The 25,946-nt window shown below is 45.9% G+C and overlaps 1 protein-coding gene across 3 annotated transcripts in view; it reads right to left on the bottom strand.

Moving 5' to 3' along the window:
• The window catches only part of LOC131266544 (protein spire), a 126,855-nt gene that overhangs the window by 25,956 nt on the left and 74,953 nt on the right, over positions 1 to 25,946 (bottom strand). Inside the window, exons 5-10 of one of the 3 annotated variants that reach the window (XM_058269109.1) lie at positions 17,621 to 17,806; positions 15,955 to 15,957; positions 12,450 to 12,479; positions 9,512 to 9,642; positions 9,039 to 9,150; positions 8,847 to 8,970 (exon numbers count right to left, since the gene is read on the bottom strand). In XM_058269109.1, the coding sequence (XP_058125092.1) occupies positions 8,847 to 8,970; positions 9,039 to 9,150; positions 9,512 to 9,642; positions 12,450 to 12,479; positions 15,955 to 15,957; positions 17,621 to 17,806 (586 nt within the window). Of the gene's footprint in view, positions 1 to 5,700; positions 5,764 to 8,846; positions 8,971 to 9,038; positions 9,151 to 9,511; positions 9,643 to 12,449; positions 12,480 to 15,954; positions 15,958 to 17,620; positions 17,807 to 25,946 lie in introns of all 3 variants that reach the window. The other 2 variants (XM_058269110.1, XM_058269111.1) reach the window with 2 other exon arrangements.

Here is a 25,946-nt window from a genome sequence, read left to right as displayed (position 1 = left end):
TTTCCCTTTGGCTCGTTAACAATATGCCGTCAATTTTCACGATCCCCGGTGAGCTTTTGCAGGGCGTAAAATTACCTCAAGGTGAGCATAGTAAGCATGAGCTGCAGTGTAGCTGGACAAACAATAAAATTTAAAAATAAATAGAAGAATGCTGTGTACAATATAAAGACATATTTAAAAGTAATAAAACAAGGAATATCTTAAAACACAAATTAATGTTTTTAATGCCTAGTTTAAAAAAATGTTAACGATGTTATAAAAATAAATTTTATTGACTATAAGAAGGGAGGTTGGAAGTTTTAACATACCAGGCAAAAACATGAAACAATTATATAAAGAGTTTGATATTTGACACAATCATAAAAAAAACATCAATGACAGCAAAGTATAAAGTTTTATAAGATAATAATTTGCTGTTACAAAAGATACAAATAAGAAAGAAAGAATATTGTCTGATGTCGATGCCTTGGAATAGAAAACATAAAGTAATCTATCCAGAGGTCACATCTTCAAACGAAAGACATATAGGAAACTCTTCTCCAATCAACCAGTGTCATGACAAGACCGATCCTCTTTTTCGCTCGCTATGGAAAGTTTCCCCGACGTCATTCACAACCGGCGGAAAATCGATAAGCCGATTCAGGAATGCATCGAAAGGTGAAGCAAAACCAAGCAGCATCCACTTCAGTTGATAATGAATCATAACCTCAGAGTCTCCAAAAGGCGTCCGAGCGAAACATGGTGCGTGTGCGTCTTTGTGTGCTTGTGGACAACAAACCATAATCCTCTTTCTTCCGTCCCGGCTCTTCTCCCGGTTCCTCGATGAGTTCGCTTCTCGACAGCTTCCACTTCTACTTCCACTTCCTTCCGTGCCGATGCCGGAAGAGGATGACACCAAAATGTAGGTTAGTCGTGTTTTGCTTCTCGGCCAAGCGTGCCATTCGTACGGAGTTGCATTTAGTTGCATGCTGCGCGACTAGGATGATTTCTCACTCTCTTTCTTTCTCTCCGTAGTGACATGTGTGAGATATAACTCGGCACAGTGGGTGAAACAGGTTCGCCACAATTAGTCACTTCGTTTAAACAAATGTGTAAATAGAAATGTTGACAATAATAGCTATGAAAAATAAAATTTAAGATATTTGTCCGGCACAATTGTTTGAGGAAGATTATTCGCCTTTCTAAGTTTCACAACCAGCTACGAACAAAACAAAAAAAGAAACCATTTTATGTTAAACTTCTATCAGATATCCAAACAATACAAGGTTGATCAAAGATGATACAAAGACAAAAATTCAAACATCACATAATATAAAATTTAGATGATAAACTGGATGTCTTTCAAATGCGTTTTCCACCTGGTGGTTTCCTCTGGCGGCAATCGCTTTCATTCCCCATCATGCTCAACATGTTGCATGCGTATCACCACTAAAGGCGGCTTTTGTCCATTCGTTCGGCCGCTCTTAAGATACGTGCGCGTCGGATTGCACTTTCGGCGCGTGTTAAAAGTACATTTTTATGCTAATCGAAACCGGCCGGGACGGCATAATCATGCCTATCGCCCCGTGATCACGTGTAAGGTAGGTGTGAGTGTATGTTTGTCGTAGTTTTTCTCCAGGATGACACCCAAAACGAGCCCGAAGAAACGAACTTGACCCGGTCGGGTACGGTCGGGTGTTCAGTTCTTGCGATTCGACGTTCAGAGATGCTTACATAAAGCGATACCGAAGCCACTCATTTACATCCTAACGACCCCGGGGGAAGGGCGACGTCCTAATTCTATCTGGTTTAAAATTGGGCTGGAGGATGGGAACCAACACGCACACACAACGGCCATTACGGCAGTATTTTCCGTCACACATCATCCGCAAATTAGCTGCAGGTTGGTTAGGCAATCGGTGGGCCAACGCATTCGAAAGGGGAATCAGCGCGTGCCGGTGTCGTTTGGGAAAATGATGCACCATAGTTTTCAATTTGTCCTGTCGTATTTTTTATTATGTGTGCGTTTTGTTTGGCCCTTCGCTTTCGTTTTCGAACCGCACAAAGGTTGGGAGGGAAAACACGAAAATTAATTACCGTAATCAAGCGAGACGGGTGGAATTCGCCTTCGAGTTCGAAGTGTGCATTCACTTTGCGTTGACCAAGCCGGAGCTGGAACGTCGCACAAATGGATGCGTTTTGATTGCCGATGACGAAAAAGCGTCCCAAAACCATCGACAACTACGCCTCCCATGTCGGAGGAATGCGAAGTGACGTCAAAATGAAAGAAAAAAACATAACGTGCTCAGCGTTTCTTTTCAGCCGGTTTCCATTCCGCCACGAAAAGCGCCCACTCGGAATGGGAGGGACATGGGGACGGAAAATGTGCACCAACAAACTCACATAACATCGGGAAAATTATGATGCCTCTTCGCGATCGCCGCGATCCTACCGGTTTCGACCGTACGAAACCTTCGAACTAAACTGTGCTCTTTATGCGCAGCTTTTCGGATAAAACGGGTGGAATTTTGCAAAAGAAAAAAAAAAGCAAACCAACCTCATCTAGCAAGACTTCAACGAACGGTTCAGCGACGAACCGTTGCGCGTGTCATTCGTTTGACCAATAAATGGTTTCTTTCTAACGCCGTTCGATGCTCGACTTAATTGTGAATGTTTTAATTAAAACGATCATCGTCAAGGGTGGAGATTCGGTGGCACTGGGGACGCAGGCGGTGGACATTATGATGATGTTATCGTCATTTTTGCATTCCAAAAAAACCAAACGAAGGTTTTAATCGCAACCGGGTTCACCGACCGACGGGGGATGTTATTCGGGGTACATAAATTATGGTTTTTTGTGTTGCTATACATTTCTTTTTCGGTGTGTGCAAAAACTTTTTGATCAAACCATTTTTCCCGATCCACACAGTTTTGGTTTTTCTTTGCAAATAAGCAAACGAACCAAATTGGTTTCGATTTAGTCACGCAAACCACATAATGGGGGGGCTGTTAACATTTTTCTATTTATGTAAACTGCAGTTAGGGTTTAAAAAGGAAAAGGAAAAGTAGACACAATGCTTTAAAAAAGAGGTTCAACAGATCAAAGCACGCGAAAGGAATTCGCATTCACCATCGGCTTTTCTTGAGGAAACGTTCCAATAGTTCACGGATCGGAACGAACGGCCACTTGAAAGAGAAGATCCCTGAGAAAATTTATTTAATAATTGTAATCATTATTCCTCTGCCCAACGTGCGCGTCCACAACCTTCCACTGCTTCACCCCCTGCCCTCTTCATTGTGGCGGCACTACGATGTCTTTCTTTCTTTGGTTGATTGATAATTTCCTACCGGGTAGCATTATTCGAGTTTCGTACCTTTTGGAGCTTACGTAAGGAACGACACCCTTCTACCCCTCGTTCCCCCCATTATTTCCCATGAGCAGCAACCTTGGTGGAAAACCGGCAAAAAATAAAACCAACGTCACCCGAAGCCCTTCGGGGAGCAAATCCACAGGAAAGAATAAAAGCATAACCGTGCAAAACCGAGCGAGCGGCGAGCGCTTTTGTCGGCGGCAGACGCGCCGAAGAAAGGAGGGCAATTTGCGATAAGTTTTTTTCCCACAGTTTCCCCAAAACTCCCGGTCGCGCACTGCAACGAGGAAAGAAAAAACAACCCCGACTGCTGGAACTGGCGGCCAGAACAATCTTACATCATTGGCGCGGGGAGGCAGAGGAGACGAGGAGTTGCTGGTTGGTTGGCACCGATAGCGATAACGACGCTTCCCGACACCCAGTGACCTAGACTGGAGCCTGAAGCGGATGGCAAACGGGAGGGGGGAAAAATCGGCGAAGAATTTCTACGTCGTCGGAAACGGGGAACGGGGAGGAGAGGACGTTACATGGCAGACAGTGAGGAACCGACGACGTTGGCACGTTGTTGCGCATGGGAGCCACAACGATGCTTCTTTCCCGGCAAAACAAAAAGACGTTGCGCGCTACGGTCGGAAGCGAACCCGGAAAAGTTGTTTATTTTCAGCGGCTTATTTCTGGCCTTCGGGTGGCTTTACTCTGCCGGGTAGAGGCGAAGAAAGAAACACGCTTAACAATGTTGTTACACTTGACGGGCGATCGTCACGCGTCGTTCACGTCCGGAGCAGCGATCGGTTGTTCAGACCGATATTGGCGATCCGTGAGAGATTGTTGCCGGTTCATCCCGCCGCCTCTAATGAGTTCCCCTCCATACTGTTCGATGGCGGTGGAAAACAAGGCATCGATCTTTCTTTCTCTCCCTTCGAAAATGGGATAGGTTGCAAACATCAAAGACAAGAAGTTGACGGCAACACTCCTAACCAAACGCGCCTCCCGAGGAGGTTAACCAGCGGTATTTAGCGGTCGAGAAATATGGCATGCATTTCGGCATGTTTTTCCTGACTTTCCCCCACCCGGTCATAAACAGACGAAGAAGAAGAAGAAGCACTGTCCCGGAACCCTGTTCGACAGACAATAATAAAAATCGATCCCGATCGGTCACAAAAACCCACCGAACACATTTTCTTCGTGATTTCCTGCGGCGGGTTAGATTCCTCTTCCGGATACTTTCGTGCGAGACGGCGGAGTGGGGGGCAAACGACGATAATTAATCTTCGATGCTCCCGATGTGGTTCGGGTGAACGAAAAAACAGAGAGAAAAAAACCCGCACAGGAACGGATCACCTTCCGTCAACTCGATGCTTTCCCAGTGGCGCCCGGAAGTGGGCGATGAGAGGACGCTTAGCACCGGAAGAAGGCTGTTCGTGCAGCCCCGTGTGTCTCTCATTTTGCTGTCCGATGGTTCGAGCGACGGCGAGTCGGTATTAAGACGCGCACACTGAAAATTGGAATGTTACCGTCCCGCCGCGTGTGATCGATTTCCCCGAGCGACGATTTTCTTTCCCTCCTCTAATTGATACGTTTTGGGGGATGGGCGAGCAGGCAAACGGTGATGCTAGTCATCATTGCCTCGTTTCAAAGTTCAACAACTTTTTTTTCTGGGGTTGGAAATTGTTTCCATCGGCTCGACCTTGGAAGGACAGTTTGAACAACAACACGAGGCGTGAGAAACAAACGGTTTAGAGACAATGACCTGCGACGCGCATTCTTCACAACTTTGCATCGCTTCAACGCTTTTAATCCACCGAAAACAAGGTGTGTATGAGTGCACTTACATTGGTTACGCAACGGTTTGGAAAACCGAGCGCCGAGAGCATTGTGTACCGAACCTCTGAAAGCTGAAACCTGAACCTTCGACACACACCGGTGTTGACAGACGCGTCCACCGCCATCTGGGTCGCCCTCGGGAGGTCTCTCGGTGAGCCGTTGAGCGACATTCGATGTCAAAGGCATCAGCGGCGATTGAAACATCGGTCAAACACGATCGGGGTCGCCAAGTCACAATCCCAACGAACACCCTCCGGTCACCCGGGACCCGGTTCTCCAAACCACTTGGACTTATGGCAGCACAATTTAATGCTTCCAACAGAAGGAAATGTCACACGACGACAGACCAATCTAAGATAACCGCCGAGCGAAGCCGTGTATACCTAACAAGGATCTACTGCCACATATGGACGAGTTGTACAGCATTAGAATCCGAACTAAACACAACCACCACCAACGTGGACGGATACAACTACCAAGACACGGGACAAAACGAGTAACGAGTCCTAAAGCTGCCGATACTTACTGATATTGATGTACTGAAATGGATGAAGTGGAATATTGATGGAAAATGTTAGCAAGCCGCACCCTGGATGGAAGATGAGAGAATGAGCGGTGAATGGTGGATAAGTTTGGTGCACCTGCAGTCATGAAATGGGCCCTTTAGAATTACCTTCAAATAGATCTATACTTGAGTTAAAGGTTATTTGCATTGTAAATATCATTTTTTTAAAATAATCTCGTGAACTCACAAAACCTTTCAACTCTTCTTTCTAAAATTAACTCTTCTATATTCCCAGTCATGAAACAAGCAACCGGAAAGCCTTTCTTCTGTTGATAATTTTTGTGTGATTCATTAGAAACAAAAGACACTCTTTAAACGCGCTACGGTGAGAAAGAAATACATAAGTAAGCTATGCAAATGTGTAGAGATGCGTGAGACAAATCAAAGCATATTAAAATATATGCACCACCCAATCAAATTAGGTGCCTCCTCTGCATCGCATAACCTCCACTAGGTTGGTAAGTGCGTGAACGGAAAATGCTGCAGCACGAGAGAAGGGAGGACAAACCTAATGAAGGCATTACGTGGTTGTAGTCCCGACACTTTAGTCACAAGAAGACTGTCCACGAGGTGTTTATGATACGCCGTGCAAGTGCACTTGACTTCGTGCGGCGAAAAAGGCAGATGAAAAGAGAGACTACACACACACACATCAGTTGATTGCGTGCCGGTAATCTACAACATGCGCTGGTCTACAAATATCTTTTCAATCAGGTCTCAACATCAGTGCAATCACCGCCGCGCGCTGCACACGATCGTGATTAGTTAACGTGCTACAATGTTGCCACCATCAAGATCATCAGCAATCAGCATCACCATTAACCGGCAAGAGTAACAACAACATTCTTCGGCCCTGTCCGATGGGAGCGAGTTGTGATCTCCGCGGTACTTTCCTTTACCACGCACGGATATGCACTTTTCTGCATTAATTTTTCCCACGCACACTCAGCACACTCATATTGACCGAATTTGTATGAAAAGGATAAAAAGCGGTGCTTGCTTTCGAATGCACCGTTCGTCATTTGATGCACGTGTTCATACGCTTGTCGCTACAAATAAAAACAGAAAAAAGCTTAGTGCCCGCCCTGAACGCACCCCACACGTAATGGATGGTAGAAAGTGCAAGTGACGGCTTTGGAAGTTGCAAACGCGAGCAGGCACAAGGGTGTGTGTGTGAGTGCACACGCAAGCACAAGGAAATAATGATGATGATGATGATGATGGCATACCGGTGCATCTCCTACGCCATGTCTGGGAACGGCATCATGCATACAAAAGTGCAGGAAACCCCCCGTCTAGAGTAGGTTTTATTATGATGTTTTTTGTTGCGATTGTGTTTTGGAGGATTTTTCCTTCTTATCTGTCTCTCAAAACGATATGCATTCAACATTCGTAACCCCCTAAAATGCAGCCAGGGCTGGAAAGTGAGGCTTGATGTTGATGAGTGACTGTCAAATAAAATCTCACATTTCTAGCATTGTTGCGAAAAATAAGATAATGATTAGGTAGTACTGCAGCAACCTGTCCATCCACTAACATCTCACTCGGCACTTTTCCTACTCACATGATTGATTTTTAACGTGAATAAGTGATGGAAATCTCCACACTCGCCGCACATTTTAGCTAACCGAAAGGCGAAAAGCCGCCCTACTGACCGTTCATTCACTCCCCGAAGCCGTTATCGAACGTCGATCGGACAGGAAGGAAGTTGGGTCGACGTCGAATTCGCACGCGCGTCCAACAACGGGAAAAATTAATAACGATCGCAAAACAACGCTATCGGACATTAATTGCCCCCCGCCCCGCCGCCCCGGTGGTGACCCCTCGCCGTGTGGGACACGCAAGCAGTTCGCCCTTCACCCGTTTCACCGCACACAAAAGATTTCAACGGCTGCCGAAGCGACGAACTGCGCACGCGGTGAAAAGTAAAGTTGTAAAGAAAAACAACCCGCTCATCTCGCAGGATCGTCCGACGGGTCTAGGATTAGCAGCGCTTTCCTAGATGTGCCAAAACGCACAAACGCGGCTGCTGGAGCGGTATTTGCGTTGGGGAGTGGAAATGGGGTTTGTGAAAACCGGCGCGCCCGATGGAAGCAGGAAACAAGTTTCAGTGCCGGCTGCTAAGTGACCGGCGACCAATTACCCTACGGCGTAAGCGAGTGGTGTAAAATTTCCAAAAGAGCAGGGAAGGGTTCGGGGGTAGGGCAGGGCGGTGGGGCACAAAATAAACTCAATCATAAAAAAAACACACTCACACACGAGACGAAAACTGGTTCCTTTCCGTTCAACAACCTGCCGCTGAGCTGGCGGCATCCAACGGTACCGTTGCCGGTGACTGCGGGCTTAGCCAGCTTTACTCCAACACCCTCACTCCCCTCAACAGCCCACCAACCAACGGCCGGTCACCGGTTGGCCCGCGGGCGAGATAAAGTGAGACAATTAATCATCGAGATCTCGTTGACGGTTTGCTATTAATTTAAAAAATCCCTGTCTGCGCAACTCGATCACGTGCGTTGTGAACGCGCGCTCCGGTTATGCGTGCGTGTACGTGCGTGCGTACCGTGATTGACACGTTCGAATGGGTGCTGCGTGCCGTGCATTGGTTATCATATACTCGCTATACAAAAACGGCGCCATCATCCGCGTACGGAACGACATGTCGCGCCCAAGCGGGAAACCGACCGAATGGGGCGGGAAACATCGGTCGATCGGTTGCTAATGCTCTGGAGGCACCTGTTTCTATAAACTCGGTGCCTACGACGGCAACGACGGTGTAGGCGAAGTGATAGTGTGATGAAATTGAGCTATTAAACATCAATTAAGTCCGCGGCACGGTTTGAACTTGGCGCACATTACTCGCAATCAGTGGCTTAATAACTTCTATAAACAAACTGGGATGGTTTCTTTTCCTGCATTTGTGGCCTTGTGGTAATCTGCGCCCCATTAGGAGGCTTATGCTGGGAGGTATAATTCAAGGCCACAGGACAGTTTTAACGGAAAATATTAGCAAGCGTCAAGCTTCCGAACTCTTAAACTCTAATTGATCGTCGATAGAGCAGAATAATTAGAGCACAGTCGGTGAGTATCTAATCGCTAACGGTACGTACGTCTTGACTTCAGCTTCGGATGTACCGGCTTCAGCACGCGTCCCTTGCGGATCGAGTCCAGCAGCTGCTCGCGGGGGCAGAACACTCGCTTCAGCGGTGCGGGGGCGAGTTTCCTTTCCGATGCCTACGGAAAGAGGAGCGACGGGTGATTAGAAGCTCGAGCGAGGGGTACTCTGCCGCTGAAGAACTTACCTTTCGCAAGGGCGGCCTCGAGCGGATGAACTCCAGTATGACGGCGTGTGCGTCCTTCTTGACCCGCGGTGGAATGTCGCCATTCACCATCACCTTGCGTAGATTGTACTTTCTGTAACGGGAAGGTCCCAGAGGAAGAGGCTCGTTAGGTTCGGTTGCTCTTGAAGGGGGGGGGGGGGGGGGGGGGCAGTTCAGAATTGAAAGGGTCACTCGAGCGAAAGGGGCAATGCCGAGCGATTGGCGAGATCGAGCACAATCGAGCTCGATTATCTTCGTCGGCGATCGTGCACGTCGTGCGCGCAAGTCGCAGGAATGTGTCTCCAATTCAGAACCCGCGCAGAGAAAGGAACTGGGGTGATTGAAGGTTGCACCAGGCGCAACGGAGGAGAAGCCCTTTCAAGGTTAAACTAATCAAACACTCCCTCGCTCCGGCTGCTCTTGACCTCTGACACGCTCGCACCGTCGCCACTTACCTGGAGCGGATATCCTCCATCAGGATTTCGTAGGGTGTCAACTCGTACTCTATCGGCGTGCGCGAGAAGTTGATCTTTTTTAGGCGCACACCCCGCCGCAGCTCATCCACCACTTGCATCCAGAAGCGGGCCTAAAATTGTGGATAAGAGAGAACATTAACGAGAGTGTTGATTTGAAGTGGTTCAATTATTTTAAACCAAGTTTTAAATTATATAAATTACATCTAAGAAATTATAATCAACCAATAAATATGGAACTTTTACAAAAGAAAAAGAAAAAGCAAACTAAACTGCATTATAACAAACAAATTAAAAGAACAACCATCGCAACCGTCGCCCAGCATGCGCCGTCTCGCGGTTGACGAAGTGGCGCCTAACCACACACCCGGTACTCATATTTCATTGGGTGCGCAATGCCACAGATTCAACGGAATGCGTAACGAAACGAACCGTCCATCACGACGCGCCGGACAGACGACGACAGACACGGCCGCTGCAAGCGTCGCGGACGGGAAAAAACGGGACAAGATCGGCACGGATCGATCGAGTATCAGAATTTATGGAATTCGTGTTGGTTATGAAACCACCGAACGGTGGTGGAGGGGCGAAGGGGTTTACATTTTACCACCACGATCACGGTGGTGACAAATCTAGCTACTGGAGCAATGGGGAGTCCTCCGATGGGGGTTGGTTTGTCGAATAATGGGTGAAAAATAATTATGCAAGCAGCAATCAAGTGCAACGATGGATAGCTTTTGAAAACTTTCGTTTCGAACGATTCCTTTAATGAAGTAGCCTTTGAACGTAAATCGATTACGGTTTCTGTTGTGTTTTACCAACGTTGAAAATAGGCCAAATTCGAAAACTTATGCTTATTCTTCTCTTTTACAGAGACATCTTTCGTTTACGGAGAGTCAAAACTAAACTCCTATTGCTATAAATCGATAGTTCTTGAGAAAACTAGCAGAACTTTTTCTTAATTAAATATCCTTTAAATTTTATTACTTTTTTCAAGTTACCACTTTTAAATTAACCTTCTCAAAACATGCTTTATTGCTCATTTTCAGTTTCAAAACTCCAATGGAACACTCCAATTTTTGTTCGTTCGGTTATTCAGTTAAAAACTATAACCTAAAAATATGTTGTTTTTTTTAAATTGATCCTCTTAATTCCAATTCACTAATCATTCAATGCTTTCATTAATTGGGTTCTTTAAGTGACACTTTCAAAATCGTCTAACCTTTCGAATTGGTAAACCAATAACTCACGAGCAGCAGAATGCCTTTTCTACCATTGCAATATTTCACAACGCGCAATCTGCATGAATCATCAAGAAGCAAAAACCCGCTCAAACCAGACCGGACTAGAAACCTCCGACAAGAGCGGCCCGTCCGTTGCGCAAAACGGCGTCCCATTCACAAATATCACCCAACGGTCCCATAATTCTTGGGAAAGACACAAACGGTCTCGAGAATGGAGCCCAGCAGAACATATTTAACCATTTCGGATGGCCAAAGTGAACGTTCCACTAGAACCGGACACGCATTCGATGTGTACAATAAACCGCGGCAGCGACAAGTTACTCAATTACTGGGGAGAGCGTGGAGTTTCCAAAAACGACCCAAACGACCAACCGTTCCATTCGCGTCCCAGCTGGAGTGGTAAAGTGTCGTCGGCAAAGTAAAGTGCCGCCTGGGAGTAAGCCGCTTAGGAAAACATTAGTGTCGAGTTCGGGGACGCGGTCTCTGTTGCCACCGGCGCGCGAGCGATCGAACTGAAGCAACCAACTTTGTTCGTGGTGATTTAAACGGGTGCAGGCGACGAACGGTAGCTGGCAGGAATGCCTAACAGGGCGACTATGATTTATGGGTGGAAGGTAGGTTTTTCCGATTGTTGTATTCATGTTTCCTACCATTTCTTATGCCTCATTAATAAGCGAGGAGTAGAAAGGAAGCCGACCGAAGCCAATAGAAGTTATGGCTGGCATTCTGTCTGAGGCTTTGAGAATGCTTCTTGTCTGTTTGGAACGGATTCAAACTCTATCATTTGCCGCCTGGATGTAGTCATCAGTCACTGGGGAATAAGATCACTTCCCTTCAGGTCGATCCGAGACCTTAATCCGACCGGTAATTCATTTATTTACTACCCATCATCGTCACATCTCACGCTGGGATGTATGATCTTCATCCGATGGCGATGGAGATCAAAGAAAACTGTGTCCGTGCTCGAACAAACACGGGTCTCGATCACGAAGAACCGTTGTTCGGCGCAGAATCTTGCACCATCATAATCCATCTTTTTCATGCTCCGGCTCGATAAAACAAACGAAACCGGTCCGAATCGGTTCACGTACCTCACGTACCGGTATCCAATCCATCACAATGCGAGGAGGAAGCGGAAATAGATTAATTTTTCCTTGCCTCACCGGATGAAGAAGATTTTCATGATCAACACCAACAGCAGCAGGTTCGAGAGAACCGACATCAACGGTGTCATTTTTGTACCAAATAAAAAAAAAAAAGAAACAAGTCATAACCGATCCGTCAGTGGCAGCAATAAATAAATAAATTACTCCCGGCAAAGGCCAAGGGAAAGAGCACCGGTTCCGGGCTGCCCTAGGGCGGCTCAGCACCGGTCGACTCCTTTCTCCCGCACACTGCACCACCGAAACCGATGGAGAAGGTTCATCATCCGGCGCAGGAAATTGCACCATCTTAGAGCACCGATGATGAATGTCGTAGCGGATGCGAGTTGCGCGGTGAAAGAGCGGTGTTCGTAGGCAAAGGAAAAAGAAAAAAATATTGCCACATGCGTAATAAAATAACTTTTATCGAAATGGTTACAGAACAGAAAGGTTGAACGGAAGATAGAGGAAAAACAAACACATTTGACCAGTTTTTGCGACACATTTCCCGCCCCATACACATAAGACCCATACTTGCAGTGCCTGCCAGATTCGTTGGTCGTCCTGGGTTTGTTCGGTTTGCTGTTGATTTAATCTCGAGGAAAAAAACATCCCGAATGCCAAATGCAAACCGCGACAAGCAGACGGAACGATGAGCAAACCCGAAACGGCGAGGTTAAAAACGCGAACGCAAGAGTCGACGACACGCAGTTGAGCGCACAATTCGGTTTAATTTTTGACGATGGACCAGCGACGAATCATTTTTACCGGCAGCAGCACACGTCATTATGTAGCGGCAGCCGGATGGTGCGACAGGTTGGCAGCATTCCGGGAAACCGAAATTGGGAGGAAGAAAGTGGAATTGCTTAAAAACATGACAACAGGAAAAAAAAAAAATAAAACCATACACAACAGTTGATTTTTAACGATCTCCGGCGAGCGACGACAAATCGAAAGGATACGAAAGAAAAGTGCATCACCTTCGGGTGGGGAGGAGTAACCGCGGGAAAGGGGAGAAAGAAAGGTAAATACCCATGATGTATTATTCGAAGATTAATGAAAGTACATTCTTTCGCGTCGTTTCACCATTTCGCCCGGCACCTTATCGTTCGCGCAATTCGGTGCACTGTCTGGCGGGTTTTCAACCGGGATTGAACGTTTCGCTCGTCACATTTTCCCGCCGAAGGTGCGCGTGCCCGTTTTCGTTATCTCGGTGCGCGCAGAAAAAGGACCGGTAAAACGGACACCAGACACATTTCTTTTGGCAGTTGCAGGTTCGTCGTCTGCGACTCGTGGTGATTGGAAGGCAAGTGGACGAGCTGACGGTAGAAGTTTTCTTCATAATTGGAATTTTTACCTTTCGTTTGTACTCCTTTTTTATCCCATTTCAATATATTCATTTCCTCAGGACAATGCATTTCCCCCTCGCCGTCCCTCTGCTAGACATTCTCACTCGTAACCACCAAAAATCCTTTAATTACCGGATGCTGCAACATTGCAACTGGAAATGGACGCCAAAATGGAACCTGTACTTTCACCTTCACCCGCCATCACGGCCGGGCAGACAGGTACATGTACACACATTTCGACTTTTCGGACAGTTGCCACAGTTCGTCGCTTTACGCAACTCTCAATTGAACTGTATCGGCGAGGTCCGGGGTGTACGTATGCCAGTCGGCGGTCCAATGTTTCATTTGCCACCGCAATCGACAGGAGAATGCAACCGGAGCGGACAGATCCTGCGCTCCTGGCGAGAAGAAGAGAAAAAAACAATTCGGTCCCAGCTGAAGACGGTGGACAACAGATGCCACAAACCGGAACGTAATCGGAACGAATGTTGAAATTGGTAAAGCGACGTGTCCCTATTCTTTCTCCCCCGCTCTCGGTTTGCACTTTATACACCCCCAAATTTAAAGGCGTAAGGATGCGGAATGAAAAGTGAATCACAACCTTCCTTTATGTGCGGTATAAAAGGAAATGGAAAGTAGACGAGAATAATCAAGTTTTTATCCGTCCATCGTGCCTCCTTTTCATCCCCAGCACGCTGACAAATGCAGTTTCCATTCAATAAGACTTAATTTATGCCAATCTCTCACCGAGACAACTGACAGCGATTTAATGTTTGGGCGAACTGCAAAAAAAAAAAGTCCCCAAACAGGGAATGCCAGGTTCGTCTCTTACCTCTTGTCTGCCATTGTAATCTTTTGATTCAGAATTATTGATACCGTTTTTTACCAAAACTAAAATGTAGTGTCTTTTTTTTACAGAATAAAAAGTAAGCAAATATAAATTAAATTGCGTTAGAAATAGGGTGTTCGTGCCTCATAACGGCATTGTAGTAGAACTAATTTTAACAACATAAGCATCGGAGTGTGTAATGCTTTCTGCCGTTTGTTGCTAGATTTCTTCCTGAATCACCACTGCATGGATGTCTGCAATGACCATGCAGTTAAATTTAAATATCTTGCGTCCGTGGGTACCCTAACACACAAACATACACACACAGAGTGTCTTAAAGTATCCGAGCACACAAACAAAACAAAAAAAGTCGGTACAATGATTTTAGCGACGCTTTCCATGGTAATTGAGCATAATGCTTCCGAACTGGTGCGCTCTTCTTCCGCAACAACGCCGCACTTTCTAGGCACGACCTCCACGCCAAGACTAGGCAGGCGGAAATTATTAGCAAAATTGTTCGCCCTAATCGCCCCCAAGCCGAAACCACCCCTCGCACGGCGATGAGTTCAACCTCGCCCCATCGCAAGACGTTTTAGCATCATTTTGGGCACCGGCACGCATCTTTATCGAGTGAAACGATCGGTTAGTGGAGAAAGAAAGGCGAAAAAAAACAACCCGGGCAGACTTCACCTTGCCGTTTGCTTTCTGACCTTCCCGGGGGAAAGACTTTTCTTCTTCAGTTGTTGTGTTTCTTCGTAATCAAGCGAATTGAATCGACGCGCAATTTTCCGACGGGCAAAGACCTTCAAAAAGTGGCGGTCTAAGGGCCAAACATAATAAAGGAGAAGTAGTCGAGCACACGTACATAATCAGCGTGGCGCGCTACGCAAAATTAACCACAACATCATCCTCCGATAAGCATGATGGTGCTCCACTGCGCTGCTTTTATCTCATTTTGTCATTCATTTACTCTAACCGGTGTGTTGGTTTTAAAACGAATAGTACCTTTTCCGCATTTAATTTGCCTTCAAGCTTGTGTTGGGGGTATTAAAACACAGCTTATTAAACGGCACAATGAAAGTCAAGCCAATGGTAAAAGCTTGGTGAACTCTCGTTTGATAATCATCATCGGAAAAGTATCACGAAGACTTCTTAACATATGCAAATGGCGACAAAGTATCGTGGTTTTTTTCTTTGTTGATAATTTTATACACATTTCTAAAAATTACAATTTTAATAAGCACACTTTTCCTGCATGCGGTTTTACGATCGCCCCACTCCCGGCCACCCTTCCTCCGCCACCCTCCACCCTTTTTCCGTCCGATCTTAATCCGCCAAAGATGGATCTGTCTTTTGCCTCGATCGTTGTCAAACGCGTGCAGAAAAACTGTGTATAATTTTACGATTCGTTTTCGAGCGTCCCAAAATGAATTGATGAACACCACACGGCGCTTGTGATGGTTTTATGTCCCGCGTGCCGGCGCGATTTAGATATGCTCCACTGATCGCACCTCGTACGGATAAAGGCTGGAGCATCCTGAAAGGGGAGCGGGAAAGGGGCCCGGGTGTGGAAGGGGGAGCAGACGAGGGGGAACCATATTTACATTAAACGTCCGTCCGTCCGTCCGCTCGTGTCGGGTGTTTGGGCTGATCGTTGCCCGAACAATTCGGACCGAAAACTCCACTCCAACCTTTCTCTAACTATCTTTTTGCACTTTTCTCGGCATCTCTTTCGTTCGGTTGAGCGGCCGAGTTTTTCCTGCCAGCCATGGGGGAAGTGGAACCCTGCGGTGTCATTATTGCCATTTTCAAGCATTTCCCTTCAAATTTACATTCGAACGAGAAGCGAATGCTGCGTCACCGACTCTTATAACATATTTTTGTAAATTTGTACGAACCGTAGTTATGTTTCTTTTCTTTCACATTCACCTGCCGAACAAAAAACCCACCCATACACACATCGACCTGTGCAGCAGACCAAACACACTCCGGAGGGTGGAATTTTTAATAAGGACTCACGTAATCAACTCCTTCCCCTTTCCCCCCTCGCCAACGAAAATGCGAGAAACATTTCCAATGCGGCTGAAAATTGGGTTTTCTTCGGGAGAATATGTATGTTTGCGTTGCGGTGAATATTCAACAAAACGCTACCGAAAACCGCACCATTCGGCGTTGCGGCTTTTCCGTCCGTAGGAGATCGCTTTTGTCGGCGTCATTTTGCACCGATGTGGAAACAAGGGTGTGAAACAGAGATTGTTTTAATTGTAAACCATGGTCCGCCGAGTTTCCGATCCTGGGCATATGATGTTACTTAACGTTTGCAAAGTGATTGTGTCGTTTTCTTATCGAAGTTGTCCAACGGTTCGGAAGATAAAATATATTAAGCGACCATCTTGGGTTTACAGAGAAATGAAGGGACGAATTGAAATCGAAAACAAAACTCGTGGTACGAATCAAACGAACGATTCTTAGAGAGCTAAATAATTACTCCAGGTGAAACCACACGTTAATTGCCGTTGTCGAAAGATTCAACCTATCCTCGATCAACATGCACCACACAGTGAAATGAGGCTAAACATTTCGATATCGCTCCGTTGTGGCAACCGACGGCGACATCGAAAGAACCCGCCGCAGTAAGGGCAGCATAAAACCGACCTCCTTTAATCATCGCCTTTCGTTCGCCAGCTCGACTTGCTCGATTATCTCGGGCAGCTTGCAGCAACGCAACCCGTCGAAAGGGGCGTGCAATTAAAATAATTGAAATTGAATTAATCAAAACACAACCACCCTTCCGTAGGCCCCCGGTTACTGGCCCCGGGGAGTTTCCCTGAACGGGAGGGAAATTGAATGAAAATTCACCGAAACCGGGTAATGGGTAATCAAACGAGTTCGCGGCGTTTTCCCAACCGATCACAGACAACGATCGACGTCAGGCCGGCCAGGTTGAAGGGTATCAATTTAACGATTTCTCATTTCCATACCCTCGGGCCGGCTAGAAGAAGATGGAGCATGTGGCCCGGCCTTTATCTTCGTTTGCAACTCCCGTACGATCCCTCTTTCCACCGAGCTACAATAGGGTTGATAATTCAATTAAACGAAGAAGTGTAGCAAACAAATTAAATTGTTAGAAAATGGAAAAGCGATGAGTGGCCCGCGCGTTGTTGGGGTGCCAATTTTCATCGGTGGCAATCAGGTTCGGCGTATTCCATATAATTTTCCTGTTTGCGAAATTACGGTTTTGTAAAATGTGCACCATTGGGGATAACTGTAGCAATTCTCAAATCCGATCGCGTTAACGTACGCTTGCCCTCAATGTACCCATAACAACCGAAAGTTAATGCCGAATGTTCGGACGATATTGCGTAAGGGAACGTATAATCTCAACTTCATTGTCATACGCATAAAAGCCTGAAAGTAGCCAAAGAGAACAGATTTTCTCACAATTTCCCAACGAAACTCTATTTTATGTTAGCGTACACTATAAAATATTACCGATCGACATAAAATACAGGGGAAAAGTGACTTACCCAATCGCTGAAATGGATCTTCTCCAGCTCCTTGCCGGTCGTTTCCACATCCACCTTTAACCGCAGCTCACCCTGGGATACCCGCTGCAGGAACGTGCGCAGCTCGAGCGTTTCCGTCACCAGCGCCCGGCACACTGCCCGATAGTGATCTTCCGACTTCGACGGTGACACTCGCGCCGAGCAGTACTGAAAAGTGTGAGAACGGTTGTTAAATGGTTAAACATAAATCCGAAAATAAGCTGACGGAGGAAAATGTAGTGTTTACGATTCTGGTAGTAATGTGCGTCGTAAAGACATGAAAACCAAAAACGGGAAGCAATTAGCGTTCAAGAACGTAAACCATATCCGTGTGGACCGAATCGTTGTTGAAAATAATGCAATTCCAGCGTTGGGAAAAAGGTATCGATTTCAACCAAAGCTAAGTTAAAGTAAACCGGGTAAGAAGGTAAGTTCAACTGAGAAGAAATTGAAAGTACGGAGAGAAACGCAAACATCCGAAAACAACATTGGACGATAACGGGCATGAGTATCTCAACGAAATGTGCATCACCGAACTTCCGGACGATGGAGAAGCACAAAAACCAAACACGACCGTTTGCAATTAAAAGTTACGGCCCTTTTCCACAACTTGCGGATGTAGACTTGCGCTCGAGTCTTTAATGTTGACAGCATCTTATCGTATGTGTCGCACGATTATATTTCCTCCCGTGGCTTCTCTCTCCCTTCTTGAGACTTTTACCTCGGCTCAAGGAAAGTAGAGGAAAAACAAAAACAAGTATCCATCAAGCGCATCGAGTGACAATCCATTTTACGATCATCTTTCTCAGCTGTGTCTTTCAAAATCAGTCACTTCCTCCGTGACATCCCTTTCAAACCGCCTTCCTCTGCCTCGTTGATCCAATGGTATCGTCTGAATTAAGCGTTCCCTTTCGCAGGGCTTTCGCTCGCATCATCATACGAACCCAAAGGAGTAATCGGAAACCCCCAACCCCGAACGGAGCTCGATGGGGCGAGCTCTCAGCACCACTTAAGAAGCTCATTTTCACGCATTTCACGGGAGGTCGTGTCACATCAGAACCCTCTCCACGTCGTGTGCTCTCCCTCCCCGCCTGGCAACGTGATGCTCGTTTGTGGGTTGTGCTGCGCGAGTGACAAAATCTGCTGCCCTAATCTTAAGACCGCACCAAAAACAAAACGTCAGTGGAAACGCCCTGGGTGGGAAGAAGGAGGCACACAAGCGTGGCACAATGGTGTCGCTTTCTTCCAGGTCCCTCCCCACGAAAGGTGCGCGGGTTGCAGGGAAATTAGTTTAACGACTCTATTTTACGACAGTGAGGCTTGTTGCTCTCTCGGCCATTCCACGCCTGGATTGAGGCTAAGCACAGGACCAATCGGAGCATTTTTAACCTTGACATAGCATTGTTTTTATTTAACATGTATTTGGTTGAATTGGAGAAATACCAACCAAGTATGCAGCGTATTAATGCTATCTTTAGAAATAAAGGCATTTAGGCAACAACAACACTATGGCTCGCGTCTGATGAGATTCGAATATGCTCCCCACACGAGCATTGCATCAAACTTTCCTCTAAACCTCCATGCATCCGTTTTATGTGCATTCTCCCCCTTGCATCGAAAGTAGGTTGGAGTTTGTTTGCCTTAAAATTTTATCTCCAGCCCAGAAGAAGAAGGTCAATGCGCTGCTGGGAGGATTCGATCGGAACACTGTTGGTTCGGCAGTAAAAACTTTAATACCACTCCGGAACGCGTGTGCGGAAACGGGAAGCTAATAAAACTGCACGCCTAACAACGGAAACGAAAGCGACATGATCCTCGAATGTCTCCATTTTGATGGGTGGAAATTCGAAACCGTGCATGGAACGTGGTGTTTTGATAAGTCAACGCCGGAGTTATGTTTGTCTGACCCGAGCTGAGGGTGTAAAAGATAAGTGCATAGGGAGATGCACCGTAAAAGAACTCCAGCTGGCGCCCGGAGGAGAAAAGTGAAAACGAACTGATAAAGGGCAGCCGATTCACGGTCTTTTCATTACCAAGGCCAGTGATCATCAATTTCTCGTACAATGTGAGAATGGTTCATTGGAATAGGTTTATTAATTAAATTTCACATTTGTATGCCTTCCAGCTCAAAAAGAAACATTTTCGTGCCAAGTGAAAGAAAACTTTTAATTTAAAAAAATGCATACTTTCATAAACTTAACACAAGTTGAGTGTGTGTTAATCCATGAATATTTTCGGTACAAGCACTTAAACGTTTATTGTTCAAATAAACTGCTCACTAACTGTCAAAAGTGATATCAGCATTAATTACGAAATGAAAGCGGGTTTTTCGAATCTGTCCAAAAGATTGAGCAGGATAAATATCAAGGCAAAAATAATTACAATTCACCAGAAAAACATTCACCGAACTTTACAAATTGTAAATTATGCTCACAACTTTACGCAACACCTTGAAGTAAAATCGAATCGACGGAAACCTTCAGCTGGAGTCAATTTGTTTAACTCCCATTTGCCCGCCGGAGATGCAATTTATTTAAGGCTGTAACTTTGCGTAAACCGAACAAGACAATATGAAAATTCCGAGGGAATAATACCATGTGAGTGCCCTTCGGCGATTCCATAATCCATACCATAACCGGAGACCGCAAGGTAGCATAAAATATTATGCTATAATTCGATATAACAGCATGCCTCGCTCGCGACGATCACATTCCGTTGGCCTATTTTTGGTAAACTATAATGGGTGGAAGGATTACAAACGAGACGAGAGTGGGAGAAATAGGTGGATAATACAGCTTGTAGTTAACACATAGGTCAATGCCGTGAATTGATCAATTATCTCATTTACGTAGCGTATTTATCACGAGATCAGGGAGTAACTAAAAAAAATAAAACAGATTCTTCTCAAGGTTAGCTCAATGTAAAGCAACTGAAGGGAGTTTGATTTTAAGAATGGAGTCAAATGTAAAAGAGTTTGTTAAGTCAGTTTTCACGATTTTAAAACCACTTTTCGTTATAGTTGTTAACACCATTACCATCACCATAGGGTCATCCAAATAGGGATTATCGAAGAAAAGGTAATCCAGCGCATCGGAATTAAGAAATTCCTCTACGAAAGGATGGCGTAACATGTATGGTGTTGCATCGCGTTCCATTTGGAAGAAATTCACCAACAACACTTAGATCCTGACAGATTGGATACATGTGAAAATCAAACCCACAACATGAGCTTCTTCGTAGACCTCCTTCCTTGTCGTTTGTAGCTTTGTGCTCAGGATTTTCAAACACCCGAAAATATTACGCAAACAAACACATGTGACAAACCATGACCGTCCCTAAATACTGAGCAATTCGTTAAAATATACCAACACAATAATTAGGCCCTTACGTGAAGGTGCAAATAGCTTTCCTCTCCTCGCACGCTTCGGATTATCGAACAACGTCCTCAACCAATAGAAAAAAAAACTACCATTTTCGTCTGCTGGTTAAGGTATCTTTCTTTTTTGCCTCCATCCACTCTAGGGCATTAGGTTATGAAACTGGTGTCCAACGCATCGGCGGAGGAGGACAAAATAAGCTACCACCTTTTCCTGGGCTTTGCTTTGGGCCCGCGACCTCGCTAGGTCGAATTCCTTCGCGCATAGTTTTCGGTTTCAAGCCCGTCGACCTGCCAGTCCGTTTCTTTTTTTTCCTTACTTCGTTTGCTTCCTCCCTTTCGATTTCGGTATGCTCCACCGGATTATGAAGGTGGACGCGACCCTTTTTAGGGGGCAAACCGGGAGGGGTTGTCGCTACGCAGATGTCAAAAATATGTCACGTGTTCGACGCTCGGCAGGAGGGTTATGTCAGCCACAGTTTCGTTGCCTGCGAAAGCGAAAAGCGGCAAATAAAATATCCCAAATGCCCCCAAACACAAGAAAACATGGACAAAAACACCCCGAAAAGCATACTGTCACCAGAAAAGTCGGTCGGCCGGTCGGGAAAAACGGGGCGTCTCCTCGCTGGTAACGGTGCGGTAAGGCGCCGTCATGAAAGATTGAAACCCATTGGAGAAAAGAAACAAATAACGAAACGCTTGCGGTAGCGGTATGGGTTTTTGTTTTGACTGGAGACGCCGGGAGCGCCCCTAGGGGGTTCCAAATTTGGATAGCGTCGCCGCACTGGATCAGCACACTGAAGCCCTCCTTCCCTGGCGGCAGGAAATGGCCGTCATATTTCACAGCCTTCCCGCCTTACGGGGGTTTTTGGTTGCAAAAGAGGGTATCTATCGAGCGTAATACATCCTAAGCCACTCGGCTCCTTTCCCGCAGTCGGCTTAGCTAATCGCCTTTTTAGCTAAGCTGGGCTGGGATTTGTGATAATATTGGGTGGCGGAGGGAGAGAGCAGACCGCAATTTTTTTCCGTCCCGAAAAGAATTCATTTTCTCACCAAATTCGGTAAGTTCATAGATAAGTTGGGTAAAGATGACCAAATAAAACCAGATAACACAAACGCCACAAAACGGTGAAAGGCGAAGGTAGATTTTAACATATCACATTTTTAAGGAGAATACAAAAAATTTTAACGAAAAAGTGATTAATTCTTTTCATAAGAAACATTTTAGTTATTTTTGAACAACAATAAATGCTAACCAACACACAAATATTTGAACAAGCCATAATACCGTGTGACTGAATTGTTTTCGACTGGTAAGGCTTGAAATGACATGGATAGCCCTAACCAATGCATTTGGAAAACCCACCCGAAGAACAATGATATTCAAATACAGTTGTTTGCCGTGTTTTTGCTCTAACTGATTCTGTTTCTCTTGCTTCCTCGGGTAAGTACAATACGAACGAGGTTTGGTGCAGTCATTTACTTTGGGATTGGATTTTTTCCATCACTATCCAACATTCATTGTGACACAGATCCGCCGGTAAACCGTTACCACCACCGACACTGACGAAAAACTAAGCTGTAAAATAGAGCACTTCGCATGTTCGACAAAAACAGACATTTAAACCAACAAATTACAGGCAGTTGCAAACAAAACGATTCCGTTCGATGAAACAAAGTACCGGTCAGAGTGGAGGGCAGATTTGCTAACGGCGCCGCACACACGCCTCCTCCCCAAACCCACCCATCAAAGTACAGACAGAGTGTAACTGAAACAGACGGCCCCAAAACCGCCAATCAAACCACATCAATGACCAGCGCGCCGACGTGAATGCCGAAATCACTCGTCCAGAACTTTGAGGCGCAAGACCACCGCTAGGCTGGAGTGAAAAACAACCACCAGTGAGGTGGTGGGAGGGAGGGAAGGGTACGGAGGGCACAAGAAAATGCCCAAAAACGGTACCAGTCGTCTTAGGTCGGGAGCGTTTTAAATTACAGCCGCAACTCCATTCAAAGACAATCGCGTAGGAGATTCCAGCAGTGCGGGGGGTAGGGGCGGTGGTGAGGTAATGACGCGGCGGGCCAGTGGCGATCCATCGGTGGCGCAAAACCGATCCGCACCCCCAAGGTGCGTGGCCACGCGTGAAACGGAACGCCAAGCGCAATGACACTCCAGGAAGTCGAGGGTTTTTTCTTCCTCCTTCCTTCCTTACTTTTTGTTTTTTTTTCCAGTGTCCGAAAGACCTTGAATGCGCCCCCGCCACCAACCCCGCCCACGGGTGGTAGGTTTGGGGTTGCGTTGAGAATAGAGCGTGAATTTTTGGGGTGTTGAGTTAAGGTGTCTCCCGTTCCCGGGGGCGTCTCCCATCCGTTAACGAAGAGGAGAGAGGCGGATGGGGAGGGTGGAGCACAGTACAGAGGAGGTGCCGTCCGGAACGATTGAGTAATTTAAATCAAACCCAGGTAATTTCCCATTTTCGGTTACGTTGCGCTGCGATGGCGCACGAGTCAAAACCGGGGTAGAGAACCGTTTTGGAAAACCAACAGAAATACGAAAAAAATACACAAATCAGAAGAAACGCGAAAAATAAAAACATCCCATCATTTGATCATTGCTTTCCGCACCCCGGGGAGAGGCGGACTTGTGGTGGAGGCGCCACAACAGTCACACAACCTTCCCGGATCATACGGCACACCACCACCCGTTTATGCCAGCGGGAAAGAAAACGGAATTTTCGACAAAATTGTCTCCACACAAAAGATTGCCCGTGAAGAGAAGTTAAAGAAAAGGAAGAAGAAATAAAAACACCACCACTCGTAACTCACTCGAAACTGCAGCTTCGTCACACAGCTTAGCGTTATCGGAACGGAACCGAAGCGATTCTTTTCTTTTATGTGAATTTTTTCTCGGGAGAAAATTTGATTTTTCATTTCGGGGAAAATTGCTTTTTTCGTCGCACTACCCCTTCATTCTTCGCGTTTAGGGTTACGAAATACTGTTTCCATGCAAAGCAGTCCCAACAGGCAGGTAGAAACGGAAGTAACGGAACGGAAATCAGACGTCGGATGGAAAATTCGTGACACAGTTGTCAGTTGGAGGGCAGTTTTTCTTTACCTTTTCTACCGGCATGAAAAAGCTCCATTGCTCGGAAAAAAGTGGAAAACCACCTAACTAAAAGCTCGATCGAGCTGATTCAGACCTAACATGGGATCGATACTCTGAATCCGATGCGAATCTCTGCTGAAAATAGTGACAGATGACTTAGATCTCAAAGGATTTTCCAAAGGTCAGATACAAATCCCAAAGGATCTGGATTCTAGATCTGTATCTAAAGAGATCTGAATCTAGATTTCGATCTCAAGGAACGTAAGTCCGGGTTCTAGCTCTTGATCCCAATCCTGGATCCAGATGCTTCGTATCCCGGAACTGGAATCGAACCAAAATCGATTTACCCAAAAATTGATTCTCAGAATTCTAACCGGATCCCATTACTCAAAACTTGTTTCGTTACGAAACAGTTCTTTTTGGCTTACCATATCGTCACTTCATTGAGCCAGAACTAGAAAAATATTTTGCAGTACCTTTGAAGAACCAATATCCGGACCAAACCGACGTGATATTTCATTAACAATTTGACAAACATAACCTCACTATGCAGGAAACTTTGGTAGCCCGGCAGTCCCGGCCGGTTTTATAAATCAAAAGTTCGAATCGATAAAACATTTAAATCAACCTTGAAGGGCGCCCATCTCGAGCATGATCGAATTTAATCTGATCGCTTGATTAATATTTATCTCGTTAGTGTATCCGGTCGACGAACGCTGTGAAAAGCAAAACAAAAGCAAAAAAAAGTCACGGAAGACAAATTTCCATAAATATGAAAATCCACCAAATATCGAACGCCTGCAGCGCAGATTTATTCCAACGCCAAAGCCTAACGCCAGTGGAATATCCCTTGCTGTATAGTCACCAATAAGTAGCCAGCAGTGTTTGAGTATTTTTTATCCAAAAGAATTTAAGCTCCTACTCTGAACAACAAATAATAAGCTTCATCCAGAAGGCTGCGGTATATCTCTGATGTTGGATGGTATAAACCTCACCACGCTAAGATTTATCCCCCGAAAGGTGACCATCTAGAGCAAAGAAAGCGAGAGACACGGTCAGCGGCGGCCCGCGGATGCGTCGACGAAGAGACGCCCGGTTGTAAATCTTCCGAAAATAACACTCGACACGGATGAAAGCAATTTAATAAAAAACTAATACCAGGGACCGAAAACTCCTAAACCTTGCCTAAAGAGCCAGAGCTTCCAGTTTTTTTTTGGTTTCGTCTTCTGTTCGTACGAACGGTGCGGCTTTGCACCCGGCCACCGGCGATTCCGGGAGAGATCTGCGCGAAGGGAGATTTTGGCCAGCGCAGTACCGGACCCGCGCGCTTGGTGTGATCATTAAATTATGCTAATTTTAAATTATTACCCATAAAAATCCGATCCGATCAGCTACCGGAGTTTTCACCCATTTGCTCGCGCGCTCCAAAAGTACGCCGGAAAGCCGGCCGCGGGTGAAGTAATCAAGATTTTTAGGAAGGTTACCCATACGCCAGAAAAAGGGTGCCTTCGCGTCCGCCGTGAACTAGATCAGGGGCGTAAAAATGGGCCACACAACCTTCCAGTCATAATATGTGAGTGTGTGTTTATGCAGAAGTTAAACTAAAAGCGGATAATCCTGCTCAATCCGCTGACCTCCGAAAACATAATTCTCTAATAGCTGCGAGAATGTGTTCTACTTTTGAAACGACGATCGGCGATATCTTCATTAGGTTTTTGTGTGTGGTTGTACCCCCGACATTTCCCTACCTAAAGGCCGGTGGGACCTACTTCTGATCGTTCGTTCCATCCATCATCGGACGCTAGATCGATAGAGTGAAATCTGCG

The sequence above is a fragment of the Anopheles coustani genome, chromosome 2 (assembly GCF_943734705.1).
Source record: "Anopheles coustani chromosome 2, idAnoCousDA_361_x.2, whole genome shotgun sequence".
NCBI classification, from domain to species: Eukaryota; Metazoa; Arthropoda; class Insecta; order Diptera; family Culicidae; genus Anopheles; species Anopheles coustani.
Note: the sequence above shows the minus strand (reverse complement) of the source record. Positions and strands in the feature narration are given on the sequence as shown.